Source organism: Anomaloglossus baeobatrachus, chromosome 10 (assembly GCF_048569485.1).
Source record: "Anomaloglossus baeobatrachus isolate aAnoBae1 chromosome 10, aAnoBae1.hap1, whole genome shotgun sequence".
Lineage (NCBI taxonomy): Eukaryota > Metazoa > Chordata > Amphibia > Anura > Aromobatidae > Anomaloglossus > Anomaloglossus baeobatrachus.
In genome coordinates, this window is record NC_134362.1 from 212948852 (window position 1) to 212964169 (window position 15318).

Consider the following 15318-nt stretch of genomic DNA (forward strand, 5'->3'; position numbering starts at 1 on the left):
TATACACTTTCACAGAAGGCAAAATAAACTTCACAGAGGTGATACATGCAGTGGATTATGAACCAGTTAATAAGGTCCACATAACCATAATAGAAAATATCAGATGTAAGCATAGTACTTAGCTTATTTATAGAAGTCCTATGACGGATGTAAATACATCAGGGTCCAAATTGACACCACCAAAGCATTGCCCAACGCGTTTCCCCCCGATCGTAAGTCACATCGGGGTTCATCAGGGGCTCCCTATTAGGGTAGGAAACACTGGCTGCAATCTGCCACGTGTAGGGCTTGTAAACCGGCGTCTCGTGCTGCACTGACAGCGCCTGTGTTTAAAAATGGCGTCAGACGCCGCCCACAGCTCCGGAAAACCGGAAGTGAGGTAATCCTATACTCGTCGTAGGAAATGACGTAGATTAGGAGAGTCCAGGTACGGAGCGCTAGCAATATGAGGAATCCCCGGAAGTGACGCTGGTAAACTCCAACGTCACAGGAAGTGATGTCGGCGGACTTCATTACCGACCGCTGCTGAGATTCAGCCTGCCGTGGAACGCACCATGCGTTCCACAGATGGAAACACTAATCCTGAATAGGGGAAGTACTGAGCTATACCACCATAAGCCTTCCTGGGGAAAATATAGTGCCGACAGCACGTTCCGTCCATATACAACACATATTAGGACGATCCCTCCTCAGGGGTAAAGCTCAATCATATTTTCTAAAGGGACTCCTATAACCTCTCTGCAAAATACGATATTTAATATCTCTCAAAGAGATCGCAAACACGGACCTGATAACATGATAATGCCCATGCTGTATGTGATAATACCTCACCATTAAAGTCAATATGCAAGACCACAAAAAAACTTTGGCCATACCCTGGTTGCACTTTCTAATATTGGACTGGATATCCAAACACATTGTTTTTTTGACTGTTTCAATAGGCAGTATTAACTGGTGTGTATAAGGGACGTAGAATTTTCCTTCCCCTTGTGCTCGCCAGTGTGACCTCTTGAGTTCTTGAGGGGTCTCCTATCTTCCTGGCGGACTTGGGATTGGGTGTCCCATTCATGTGTGTTTTGTTTATTTGTTTGGGGTATGTTTTAAAATGCATTAATAAAATTTAAAATTTTAAGGGGTTTTGTTCTTCTGGTCTATACACTTGAATCCCCCCCTACAATTAAGTTTCTATGGTCTTGTTTTTGGCTGAATTTATGATATGGCTGGTTTCCTCTCTGGCTCTTTAAATGTGGACGGCTGGCTAGATGATGCTAGAGAGGCGTTTTCGGAATCCTCTATTAGTACTAATGCAGTACAGGGCTATTCATTGAGAAATATTTTTTCGGATCTGACATTGGCATATAAAGAGAACATCAAGTCCTGGTAGGAGGTCCAGTCCCTCGATAATTATATTAAACAAAAGATTGTACCTAGGGGTTTAAGAATTACTATTGCCCCAGCTAATAGATCAAGGTCAGATGGGCTTCTAGCCAAATGGGAAGAAGAATCTATAGCGTCATCATTAAGGTTCATGAATATATTATTGGAGGAGGAAAAAGTCACACTTGAGAAATCCTCTAATAATTTGCAGAAATTAACTGAAGAGGTTCTGAAACATAAAACGGACCCAGATTTCGCTAATAGAGAAACAACATTAAAAACAACTATTGAAAGGTATAGGATTAGTCTTAAGGATAGAAAACATAAAAAAATTATTAGAGATCTGTTGGACTTTAAAGATAAACAAGCTTATAATTTTCTGACTAAAGAACAACGACCTGGTGATATTTCTTCAACGGATGCTGAGTCATCCGATACTGAAAATAGGAGATCAAGGAATAGGGGACCTCCTAAGCGAAGATGGAGGGGGAATCTGGACAGGAGAAACTTACAGGCTCCCGTTCGAGATCAATTTCCTACATCTGGGGACTCCTCTTCTTCTATGTCCTCTGTACCACCAGTATCAACACCCTCTTTTTTAGAAACGCGAGATTTGGGCCCGTACGATTTGAGACGGAAACCTCAACAATACAACAACAACAAAAGAACCAAATAGGTTCTGATGATTTGCAAATAGTCAATCTTTCCTCCCATATACTGACTACCATTGAATGTTCAGTATTAAAATCTGGACTGTCCTTTGTACCTACTGTCAGGTTTGACGCTTTTGCTTGGGTCAAAGACATTAATTTGTTTATTCGTAAACTTAAATGGAAAAAGTTTTTTGCCAATCATGATCGCCAGAAATGTAAACAGTTGGGAATATCATCGGACCTGTTGTCTGACTATAATATACTAGTAGACCTAGAGGAGGAGGGCAGGAGAATTGAAGGAGAAGGACCCTTCTCTGATTTAAAACTGAAGAGTAAAAGAATGCCTCCTACCAGTGAATTTAATTGCACTGATATCTTTCTAAAGTTAGTCTGTGATGACATTAAGAAAATCAATCCTAGGTCTACATCAGCTCTTCCCAACATTACCCAAGCTCAGAGATTGGCCATACAAAATCTAGGAACAAACTCTGAGCTTGTTATTAAACCCTCTGATAAAGGAGGAAATGTTGTGGTCATGAATCGCAAGGATTACCTCATTATGTGTCAGGTGATCCTTTCAGATCGTAATACTTATGAGACCCTTAAGCAAGATCCTACTGGGCTATATACGAGAGAACTGAGGGCTTTGCTGGATGAGGCCAGGATGTCACGTCTCATCTCGGCGGAGGAATTAGATTTTTTACTTTCTAAGTGTCCAATGGTGGCGACCTTTTATGCGCTTCCTAAAGTGCACAAGGGGGTCAACCCCCTAAAAGGTCGCCCCATTGTCTCAGGTGTTGACGCATTGTGTCAACAATGTAGCATTTACATTGACAAGATCCTTCGCCCCTTTGTTTCTGCCTTGCCTTCACATTTGAGGGATACTTTAGATCTACTAGGTAAAATTGAGGGATTGACTGTCGCCCCAGATGACATCTTAATATCTATTGACGTTGAATCGCTTTATAGCTGCATCCCACATGATGTTGGTATAAAAGCAGTGGAGTACTTCTTGGGAATGCGGGGTGTTTCCATGGCCGCACATAATCAATTTATGTCACAACTGATTCGGTTTATATTGACACACAATTATTTCATCTTTAATGCCAAATTTTACCACCAGCACAGGGGCACTGCGATGGGGAGCCCTTGTGCTCCCACTTACACAAATTTGCTCCTGGGCTTATGAACTGGTTCATAATCCACTGCATGTATCACCTCTGTGAAGTTTATTTTGCCTTCTGTGAAAGTGTATAAAATACCTGTTGTTGCCTTCTGTGAAGTGTGCCCCCTATGCTTAATAACACATACGGACTTTTGGCTCCCAAAAATCCTGTGAGGGAGTTCTGACACGTGACCAATGGGTCACTAGGAGATTTCATTTAGGACAATTTAGGCCTATGTCTTTTTTGTCATGCGAAACCGCGATTATCTCCTTATTGTCTGGATTTAGAGGGTGCTCATTTGAGTAGTTTCACGGAGCCTAGGAGGTTTTTCCAAGGGTTCTATATATTGTATGCACCTTTTGGCTTAATACTTTTCCCTTGGGCATGTGCAGAGATACATGAGTGGTATGAATAGGCACCCTAGTAACTATATGTGTGCCCTTTCTGAAGAAAAATAAATACTGTTGGTATGGTCCACTTTTAACACTTTATACTACTGAATGTATACTGCTCTATTGTTATGATTGTATGAGATTCCCCTTGAGTATTTTCTATAAAGTGCAACCGTCCCTCACTTCCTCCTTCCCAGACTAGCTGCACAATAGACCAGCGAAGGGAAAGCAGGGTGAGTCTTCGTTGAGTGGGGGCGCCACAGCGCTTAGGTTTAGGGTGCCAACCTCTGCGGCAAGGCAGGGCCTTTACAGGGTTCGTTTGGCCATACCCTGGTTGCACTTTCTAATATTGGACTGGATATCCATACACATTGTTTTTTTGACTGTTTCAATAGGCAGTATTAACTGGTGTGTATAAAGGGACGTATAATTTTCCTTCCCCTTGTGCTCGCCAGTGTGACCTCTTGAGTTCTTGAGGGGTCTCCTATCTTCCTGGCGGACTTGGGATTGGGTGTCCTATTCATGTGTGTTTTGTTTATTTGTTTGGGGTATGTTTTAAAATGCATTAATAAAATTTAAAATTTTAAGGGGTTTTGTTCTTCCGGTCTATACACTTGAATCCCCCCCTACAATTAAGTTTCTATGGTCTTGTTTTTGACACTGACAGGAGACAGGACAGTGACGGGAAATGGGACAGTGACGGGTGATGGGAAATGGGACACTGACAGAAGACCGGTCAGTGACGGGAAATGGGACACTGACGGGAGACGGGACAGTGACAGAAGACCGATCAGTGATGGGAGACGGGACAGTGACGGGAGATGGGAAATGGGACACTGACAGAAGACCGATCAGTGACGGGAAATGGGACAGTGACGGGAGATGGGAAATGGGACACTGACAGAAGACCGGTCAGTGACGGGAAACAAGACAGTGACGGGTGATGGGAAATGGGACAGTGACGGCAGACGGGACAGTGACAGGATACCTCGGACTGGGCCGGCACCGTGATATGCGGGGGAAGGTTAATCTCTGGCACTCTGCAGTCCGTGGTAAAGGTGACCGGCGCACATAGAGGATTCTCCACGCACACAGTGGCTGCAGTGCTTTGCCGCACCGGTGTCACCAGTTCTATGGTGCTGACGATGCCCGGGGCGGTGGCTTTAAATGTAACATAGTAGAACATGTATTCTTGTGTTGACTCATTGCGGAAAGTGACCTAGAACCGAGGAAAAAGAGAGAACTAATCAGGAGCCTCCGCTGCAAGAGCCTGACCTGCACCTAAACCATCCCCCGACCTGCAACCAGTCCCCGACCTGCACCTAAACCATCCCCCTACCTGCAACCAGTCCCCGACCTGCACCTAAACCATCCCATGACCTGCAACATCCCTGACCTGCACCTAAACCATCCCCTGACCTGCAACTAGTCCTCAACCTGCACTTAAACCATCCCACGACCTGCAACCAGTCCCCGACCTGCACCTAAACCATCCCCCGACCTGCACCTAAACCATCCTGTGACCTGCAACGTCCCCGACCTGCACCTAAACCATCCCCTGACCTGCAGCGTCCCTGACCTGCAACGTCCCCGACCTGCACCTAAACCATACCCCGACCTGCAACCAGTCCCCGACCTGCACCTAAACCATCCCCTGACCTGCAACCAGTCCCCGACCCGCATCTAAACCATCCCCTAACCTGCAACCAGTCCCTGACCCGCACCTAAACCATCCCCCGACCTGCAACCAGTCCCCGACCCGCACCTAAACCATCCCCCGACCTGCAACCAGTCCCCGACCCGCATCTAAACCATCCCCCGACCTGCAACCAGTCCCCGACCTGCACCTAAACCATCCCCTGACCTGCAACCAGTCCCCGACCCGCACCTAAACCACCCCCCGACCTGCAACGTCCCCGACCTGCACCTAAACCATCCCGACCTGCAACCAGTCCCCAACCTGCACTTAAACCATCCCCAGACCTACAACCAGTCCCCGACCTGCACCTAAACCATCCCCTGACCTGCAACGTCCCCGACCTGCACCTAAACCATCCCCCAACCTGCAACCAGTCCCCGACCCGCATCTAAACCATCCCCCGACCTGCAACCAGTCCCCGACCTGCACCTAAACCATCCCGACCTGCAACCAGTCCCCGACCTGCACCTAAACCATCCCGACCTGCAACCAGTCCCCGACCCGCACCTAAACCACCCCCCGACCTGCAACGTCCCCGACCTGCACCTAAACCATCCCCCGACCTGCAACCAGTCCCCGACCCGCACCTAAACCATCCCCCGACCTGCAACCAGTCCCCGACCCGCACCTAAACCATCCCCCGACCTGCAACCAGTCCCCGACCCACACCTAAACCATCCCCCGACCTGCAACCAGTCCCCGACACACACCTAAACCATCCCCCGACCTGCAACCAGTCCCTGACCCACACCTAAACCACCCCCGACCTGCAACATCCCCGACCCGCACCTAAACCACCCCCCGACCTGCAACGTCCCCGACCTGCACCTAAACCATCCCCCAACCTGCAACCAGTCCCCGACCTGCACCTAAACCATCCCCCAACCTGCAACCAGTCCCCGACTCGCATCTAAACCATCCCCCGACCTGCAACCAGTCCCCGACCTGCACCTAAACCATCCCCCAACCTGCAACCAGTCCCCGACCCGCACCTAAACCATCCCCCGACCTGCAACCAGTCCCTGACCTGCACCTAAACCATCCCCCGACCTGCAACCAGTCCCCGACCCGCACCTAAACCACCCCCCGACCTGCAACCAGTCCCTGACCTGCACCTAAACCATCCCCCGATCTGCAACCAGTCCCCGACCTGCACCTACACCATCCCCCGACCTGCAACCAGTCCCCGACCTGCAACCAGTCCCCGACCCGCACCTAAACCATCCCCCGACCTGCAACCAGTCCCTGACCTGCACCTAAACCATCCCCCGATCTGCAACCAGTCCCCGACCCGCACCTAAACCACCCCCCGACCTGCAGCCAGTCCCTGACCTGCACCTAAACCATCCCCCGATCTGCAACCAGTCCCCGACCTGCACCTACACCATCCCCCGACCTGCAACCAGTCCCCGACCTGCAACCAGTCCCCGACCCGCACCTAAACCATCCCCCGACCTGCAACCAGTCCCTGACGCGCACCTAAACCATCACCCAGACCCGCGACTAGTCCCTGACCCACACCATTAAGCCCATGATGAGAGTGACTGGTCAGCTGCAGGCAGTGGAGCGTCTGGATGATGGGACCCTGTACAGACCAGTTGTCTGTCCGCCGGGGCAGTGATTTTATACCTTAGTAGAGAAGGTTCCCTCTTTGTGAGAGTGGAAGTTCAGCTTGTAGTCTCTCCTGGCTCCTCCGGGCACCTCCACATAATCCAGCCCCTTGATGGTGGTGGCGCTGTCCATACGTTCTGGCTTCAGGATCTCAACAATAGCACGAAACCTGAAAGGAGATAATGGCAGCTGTAGGGATAATGCCCTGAGCCGGTCCTGATGCCAGGTTTAAGGGCAGTGACCACGTTTCCCCGGGACCCCTCTCACCGCTGGGTTTTGCGCAGCCAGTTGCTGACGCTCAGCAGCTCAGTGTACGATGTCTTGCACGGGACCTCTCTGATCACAGATCCGGAAGATTTAGGAGGCTCAGCCTGACCGTGGAGGAGGTAGAGCAATCCGGTGCCATCCGGCAGAGGGAAGAAGAGCGAGCCCTGAAAACAGTAGACACTCTACTATTATAGTGGGCAGTCAGGTGCCCAAAGCCTGGGACAGTGGCGGTATAACACGAGGACATGACCCGGGACAGTGCAGGTATAACACGAGGACATGACCCGGGACAGTGCCGGTATAACACGAGGACATGACCCGGGACAGTGCCGGTATAACACGAGGACATGACCCGGGACAGTGCCGGTATAACACGAGGACATGACCCGGGACCGTGCCGGTATAACACGAGGACGTGACCCGGGACAGTGGCGGTATAACACGAGGACATGCCCCGGGACAGTGCCGGTATAACACGAGGACATGACCCGGGACAGTGGCGGTATAACACGAGGACATGCCCCGGGACAGTGGCGGTATAATACGAGGACGTGACCCGGGACAGTGCCGGTATAACACGAGGACATGACCCGGGACAGTGGCGGTATAACACGAGGACATGCCCCGGGACAGTGGCGGTATAATACGAGGACGTGACCCGGGATCGTGCCGGTATAACACGAGGACATGACCCGGGACCGTGCCGGTATAACACGAGGACGTGACCCGGGACAGTGGCGGTATAACACGAGGACATGACCCGGGACAGTGGCGGTATAACACGAGGACATGCCCCGGGACAGTGGCGGTATAATACGAGGACGTGACCCGGGACAGTGCCGGTATAACACGAGGACGTGACCCGGGACAGTGCCGGTATAACACGAGGACATGACCCGGGACCGTGCCGGTATAACACGAGGACGTGACCCGGGACAGTGCCGGTATAACACGAGGACGTGACCCAGGATGGTACCTGATGCTTCCTGCCCTCAGCACTCATGAGCAGGGGGTGGTAGGTGATCACGTAGGGCTTGTTCTGCTGATGAGCCTCCACGGTGATGAAGTCGGCTCCACTCCAATGTTCCCCGTCAATCACCGGCAGCAGATGCCACGTCTGGTTGGTTTTGTTGCTCAGGGCAATGGTTTGTGTCTGCTTACTTCGTACCTGACACTGAAAATTGACCACCTGTAACAGAAAGATGAGCAGAAGAAGCCTGAAGACGTGGCGGCGATGTACCGGTCACTGACCGATGAGCGGTGACGGGGGAGGTGCAGCCATTACCTCTTTCATAGACGGGAGGCCCACACAAGATCCGGATAGCGTCAGCGCCAACGTTCTGCCTCCTTCAATGCAGCAGAGCAGGTTCTTATAGTGAATGTCTGAGCTGATCTCAGCAGGGTGGAAGACGACATCAAAAGTAACCTCCGTGCCGGCTGTGATGTAACCCGACGCAGGGGAGATGGAGAAGTCCGGAGCAAACTGTGTCACGTCCCACTGGAACCTGCCACAAAGAGAGAAGGTCAAAGAGAGAGAAGCTGCCCACGAGGAGAGGAGGCCACCCACGAGAAGAGGAGGCCACCCACGAGAAGAGGCCGCCCACGAGGAAGTAAGAGGAGGCCGCCCACGAGGAAGTAAGAGGAGGCCGCCCACAAGGAAGAAAGAGGAGGCCGCTCACAAGGAAGAAAGGAGGCCGCCCACGAGGAAGAAAGAGGAGGCCGCCCATGAGGAACAAAGAGGAGGCCACCCACGAGGAAGAAAGGAGGCCGCCCACGAGAGAGAAAGAGGAGGCCACCCACGAGGAAGTAAGAGGAGGCCACCCACAAGGAAGAAAGAGGAGGCCGCCCACGAGAAAGAGGAGCCACCCACCAGGAAGAAAGAGGAGCCGCCCACAAGAAAGAAAGAGGAACTGCCCACGAGAAAGAAAGACTAGCCGCCCACGAGGAAGAAAGAGGAACTGCCCACAAGGAAGAAAGAAGAGCTGCCCACGAGGAAGAAAGAAGAGCTGCCCACGAGAAAGAGGCCACCCATGAGGAAGAAAGAGGAACTGCCCACGAGGAAGAAAGAGGAGCCGCCCATGAGAAAGAGAAGGACACCCACGAGAAAAAGCTGCCCATGAGGAGAGGATGCCGCCCACTGGGAAGAAGATGCCACCCACAAGAAAGAAGAGGCCATCCATGAGAAAAAGGATGCTGCCCACAGGGAACAGGATGCCTTCCACTAAGAGATTAAATCGTCCACTAAAGGGAACCTGTCAGGTGCAATATGCACCCAGAACCACGAGCATATAATCCCTGCCTAACCGTCCCTGTATACACTAGCATAGATAAAGAGATCTATAGAGAAAGTATTTCTAAAGATCTTTTACCATATGTTATTGAGCGCGGGGACTAGTCCCCTGGGCGTTGTTCCCTTGGCTAATCACTCCCATTAGCAAATTAGTACACCCACAGGGGCCAACAGAGGCGTGCTAACATGCTAATGGGGGTGATTAGCCAAGGGAACAACGCCCAGGGGACTAGTCCCCGCGCTCATTAGCATACGGTAAAAGATCTTTAGAAATACTGTTTCTATAGATCTCTTTATCTATACCAGTGTATACAGGGACGGTTAGGCCGGGCTTAGCAATATACACTAGAACTGCTCGTGGTTCTGGGTGCATATTGCACCTGACAGGTTCCCTTTAAGAGAAGACACCGCCCACTAAGAGAAGACACCGCCCACAAGGAGAAGACACCGCCCACAAGGAGAAGACACCGCCCACAAGGAGAAGACACCGCCCACAAGGAGAAGACACCGCCCACAAGGAGAAGACACCGCCCACAAGGAGAAGATGCTCTGATGGGCCGCACTGACTATACCTGGCTCCCAGCTCTCCTGTATTGCTCAGGACTATCCTCCGAGTCGCCTGACTCTGCAGCACCACAGCCCCGAAGGACATATAGTCCTGGTCCAAGCCGAGTGCCAGGCCCTGGCTGCAGCCTTTCACGACGAAGAGCGAGCGCATCACTCCGCAGGATTCCAGCATCACCTCCTCCACAAATGGAGCAATCCTACTCTGGGGGTTGAAGTGCAGCTCCAGCTTACAGCGTCCACCATGGGCTGGAAGTTTTATGTCACCACTGGGTGACAGGCTGAGCACCTGCATAAGAAGCACAAAAACATCAGTGGCACCCGGAGAAGTGCAGCGAGCCAGCATCGGGGATGTGTACCACAGACTTAGGGCAGATGCACGCTCCGGCCTCACAACCACTGATGAGACCCCTGGAACATGGTCTACACCCACTAGAATGACATCCAGCCTCAGTCTGTGGAGCGGACACAACCCCAGTGGCCGTGCGTCACACATGGGGCCGGTACATGGGGCTCCTGCAGGGCCGGCATGCTCAGGCTCAGATGCAGGATACAGGGGCCGGAGAGTGAACACAACCCCAGTGGCCGTGCATCACACATAGGGCTGGTACCTTGGGCTCCTGCAGGGCCGGCACGCTCAGGCTCAGGTGCGGGATACAGGGGCCGGGGAGTGAACACAACCCCAGTGGCCGTGCATCACACATAGGGCTGGTACCTTGGGCTCCTGCAGGGCCGGCACGCTCAGGCTCAGGTGCGGGATACAGGGGCCGGGGAGTGAACACAACCCCAGCGGCCGTGCATCACACATGGGGCTGGTACCTTGGGCTCCTGCAGGGCCGGCACGCTGAGGCTCAGGTGCGGGATACAGGGGCCGGGGAGTGAACACAACCCCAGCGGCCGTGCATCACACATAGGGCTGGTACCTTGGGCTCCTGCAGGGCCGGCACGCTCAGGCTCAGGTGCGGGATACAGGGGCCGGGGAGTGAACACAACCCCAGTGGCCGTGCATCACACATGGGGCCGGTACCTTGGGCTCCTGCAGGGCCGGCACGCTCAGGCTCAGGTGCGGGATACAGGGGCCGGGGAGTGAACACAACCCCAGTGGCCGTGCATCACACATGGGGCCGGTACCTTGGGCTCCTGCAGGGCCGGCACGCTCAGGCTCAGGTGCGGGATACAGGGGCCGGGGAGTGAACACAACCCCAGCGGCCGTGCATCAGACATGGGGCTGGTACCTTGGGCTCCTGCAGGGCCGGCACGCTCAGGCTCAGGTGCGGGATACAGGGGCCGGGAAGTGAACACAACCCCAGTGGCCGTGCATCACACATGGGGCCGGTACCTTTGGCTCCTGCAGGGCCGGCACGCTCAGGCTCAGGTGCAGAGGCCGGGGACTGAACACAACCCCAGTGGCCGTGCGTCACATATGGGGCCGGTACATGGGGCTCCTGCAGGGCCGGCACGCTCAGGCTCAGGTGCGGGATACAGGGGCCGGGGAGTGAACACAACCCCAGTGGCCATGCGTCACACATGGGGCTGGTACCTTGGGCTCCTGCAGGGCCGGCACGCTCGGGCTCAGGATACAGGGGCCGGGGAGTGAACACAACCCCAGTGGCCGTGCGTCACACATGGGGATGGTACCTTGGGCTCCTGCAGGGCCGGCACGCTCGGGCTCAGGATACAGGGGCCGGGGAGTGAACAGAACCCCAGTGGCCGTGCGTCACACGTAGGGCTGGTACCTTGGGCTCCTGCAGGGCCGGCACGCTCGGGCTCAGGTGCAGGATACAGAGGCCGGGGAGTGAACACAACCCCAGTGGCCGTGCGTCACACATGGGGCTGGTACCTTGGGCTCCTGCAGGGCCGGCACGCTCGGGCTCAGGATACAGAGGCCGGGGAGTGAACACAACCCCAGTGGCCGTGCGTCACACGTAGGGCTGGTACCTTGGGGTCCTGCAGGACCAGCACGCTCAGGCTCAGGTGCGGGATACAGAGGCCGGGGAGTGAACACAACCCCAGTGGCCGTGCGTCACACATGGGGCTGGTACCTTGGGCTCCTGCAGGGCCGGCACGCTCGGGCTCAGGTGCAGGATACAGAGGCCGGGGAGTGAACAGAACCCCAGTGGCCGTGCGTCACACATGGGGCTGGTACCTTGGGCTCCTGCAGGGCCAGCACGCTCAGGCTCAGGTGCGGGATACAGAGGCCGGGGAGTGAACACAACCTCAGTGGCCGTGCGTCACACGTAGGGCTGGTACCTTGGGGTCCTGCAGGACCAGCACGCTCAGGCTCAGGTGCAGGATACAGAGGCCGGGGAGTGAACACAACCCCAGTGGCCGTGCGTCACACGTAGGACCGGTACCTTGGGGTCCTGCAGGACCAGCACGCTCAGGCTCAGGTGCGGGATACAGAGGCCGGGGAGTGAACACAACCCCAGTGGCCGTGCGTCACACATGGGGCTGGTACCTTGGGCTCCTGCAGGACCAGCACGCTCGGGCTCAGGATACAGGGGCCGGGGAGTGAACACAACCCCAGTGGCCGTGCGTCATACGTAGGGCTGGTACCTTGGGCTCCTGCAGGGCCGGCACGCTCGGGCTCAGGATACAGAGGCCGGGGAGTGAACACAACCCCAGTGGCCGTGCGTCACACATAGGGCTGGTACCTTGGGCTCCTGCAGGACCAGCACGCTCGGGCTCAGGATACAGAGGCCGGGGAGTGAACACAACCCCAGTGGCCGTGCGTCACACGTAGGGCTGGTACCTTGGGGTCCTGCAGGGCCGGCACGCTCGGGCTCAGGATACAGAGGCCGGGGAGTGAACACAACCCCAGTGGCCGTGCGTCACACATGGGGCTGGTACCTTGGGCTCCTGCAGGGCTGGCACGCTCGGGCTCAGGATACAGAGGCCGGGGAGTGAACACAACCCCAGTGGCCGTGCGTCACACGTAGGGCTGGTACCTTGGGGTCCTGCAGGGCCGGCACGCTCGGGCTCAGGTGCAGGGTGCAGGACACAGGGGCCGGGCTCCGATTCACAATGGTGATCTCCCTCCTCACAGATTGACCAATGTTCACGGCTCCAAAGTTAAGAACTTTATATTTGGGGTCCACAACTTCGACCTGCAAACAGCGGATAACATCGTCTGTGGCTGACAAGATGGCAGCTGAGGTGGTCACTGCGGGGCCACCACTGGCAGCCACGAACAATGTGACACGTCATCATCTGCAGTAACGGTTCTGCTCATTCCTGACCTTCATCTCGATCCCGTGACCGTGAAGCTGAATCTGCTGCTGGGAATGGCCGTTCATCTGAAAGACGACAGCTTCTTGGTAGAAGACGGCTGCTCGTGGATAGAACGTGACGGGCACCTCCATCTTGTCTCCGGGGAGGAGGACATGGGCAGAGAAGTCGAGCTCCATGTGAGCCGTGTTACTGTACAGACAGTCGATGCTGCGGAGGAAGCGCACACAATGGAGGATGGGTTTACCGACCAGACCGGCGACACCGGGCCATGGCTGGGGTTCTCACCTGACCGGCCGGCTGTCCTTGTTGGTGATGACCAGGATTTCCCGCACCGGATGCATCCCAGCGTGGAAGATGAAGCAATGGCCAAAATTGTGTTCTTTGAAAGAGAAATGGATTCCTGGCTGGACAGCGGCTCCGCGCAGGGGGCAAGTGATCTCGGGCCCATTCTCTATCTGATTGGACGATACAACATGATATGACCATTGGACAGATCACCCCAGGGCGCTGGCTATTGACGGGCCGGGGTCACTAACCTTCAGGGTCAGCAGAACGTCCCTGACAGTACACTGCCGGGTGGGACTGAAGGTGAGGGACGCCTGAGCCTGCTGTCCGGGGACCACCACTCCACTGCTGGGGGAGACCGTGAGGAAGTCCTGCAGCCCCCGAGGGACGCTCAGAGCACAGGAATAACTAAAGGAGAACTGCCCCTTATTTGTGATGTGGAACTGGAGGGTGGAGCGGTCATTAATGTCCACCTGTCAGGAAGACAAGAGGCAAAGTCACCGGAGGGAGCGCCGGACAGGGAGGCTTAACCTGCAGCACACAGCAGCAGCACGCACACGGCAGCACGCAGCAGCACACGGCAGCACGCAGCAGCACACGGCAGCACGCAGCAGCACATGGCAGCACGTAGCAGCACACGGCAACACGTAGCAGCACACGGCAGCACGTAGCAGCACGCAGCAGCACGTGGCAGCTAGCAGCAGCACGTGGCAGCACGCAGCAGCACGCGGCAGCACGCGGCAGCACGTGGCAGCACGCAGCAGCACACGGCAGCACGTAGCAGCACGCAGCAGTACGCAGCAGCACGTGGCAGCACACAGCGGCACACAGCGGAACACAGCAGCACACAGCAGCACGTGGCAGCACGCAGCAGCACACGGCAGCACGCAGCAGTACACAGCAGCACATGGCAGCACGCAGCAGTACACAGCAGCACGTGGCAGCACGCAGCGGCACATAGCAGCACACAGCGGCACAGCGGAACACAGCAGCACACGGCAGCACGTAGCAGCACGCAGCAGTACGCAGCAGCACGTGGCAGGACGCAGCGGCACACAGCAGCACACAGCGGAACACAGCAGCACACGACAGCACGTGGCAGCACATGGCAGCAGCACATGGCAGCACGTAGCAGCACGCAGCAGTACGCGGCAGCACGTGGCAGCACGCAGCAGCACACGGCAGCACGTAGCAGCACACAGCAGCACACAGCGGCACACAGCGGAACACAGCAGCACACGGCAGCAGCACACAGCAGCAGCATGCAGCAGCACCGCCTCACCTGCCCCAGGTCCAGCTCTCTGGGCTCCAGCACAGACAGCAGGGTGATGCTGCCCGTGTGGTCTTGGCACTGCACGCTCACTTGGGTGGAGTGTGCATCCGCCTTCACATTCAGGTACAGCGGCTCCGTCTTGGTCTTCACATCACAAATCAGGTTGAAATTAACCTCACCGACCGTGGACGGCCGAAAGTGAAGAGAGATGGGGACCCTGAAAGGAGAAAAGGTGGAGGGATGAGGCGGGCCGGCAGTGACAGACACACTGGTAATATGGTGGCATAAAAAGTACCTGCTCTGGGGAGGGATTGCCCCCTCCATGGGACTCACTGTCAAGGAGTGACTGCAGCCCTCCGAAAACCGAGAACTGTCACGGAAAGCAAAGCTGAAGGTCTTCTTCTCACTGTTGATGATATAGATGGATTCCTGCACCTCCTGCCCTGCACATGACAAGAGCGAACATGTCTGCAGCAATGATCGGGGCCACGATTCCTGCATCCCGGGGCA

General features: G+C 55.1%; 1 protein-coding gene across 1 annotated transcript in view; it reads right to left on the reverse strand.

The window, feature by feature from the left end:
* Positions 1-15318, reverse strand: part of HYDIN (HYDIN axonemal central pair apparatus protein) — a 211862-nt gene that overhangs the window by 33541 nt on the left and 163003 nt on the right. The window contains exons 74-86 of the mRNA XM_075325454.1: positions 15104-15251; positions 14818-15025; positions 13787-14008; positions 13536-13705; positions 13259-13457; positions 12968-13126; positions 10028-10308; positions 8451-8670; positions 8142-8354; positions 7166-7329; positions 6917-7067; positions 4577-4807; positions 2144-2202 (exon numbers count right to left, since the gene is read on the reverse strand). Of these exons, the coding sequence (XP_075181569.1) occupies positions 2144-2202; positions 4577-4807; positions 6917-7067; positions 7166-7329; positions 8142-8354; positions 8451-8670; positions 10028-10308; positions 12968-13126; positions 13259-13457; positions 13536-13705; positions 13787-14008; positions 14818-15025; positions 15104-15251 (2425 nt within the window). The remainder of the gene's footprint in view (positions 1-2143; positions 2203-4576; positions 4808-6916; positions 7068-7165; positions 7330-8141; positions 8355-8450; positions 8671-10027; positions 10309-12967; positions 13127-13258; positions 13458-13535; positions 13706-13786; positions 14009-14817; positions 15026-15103; positions 15252-15318) is intronic.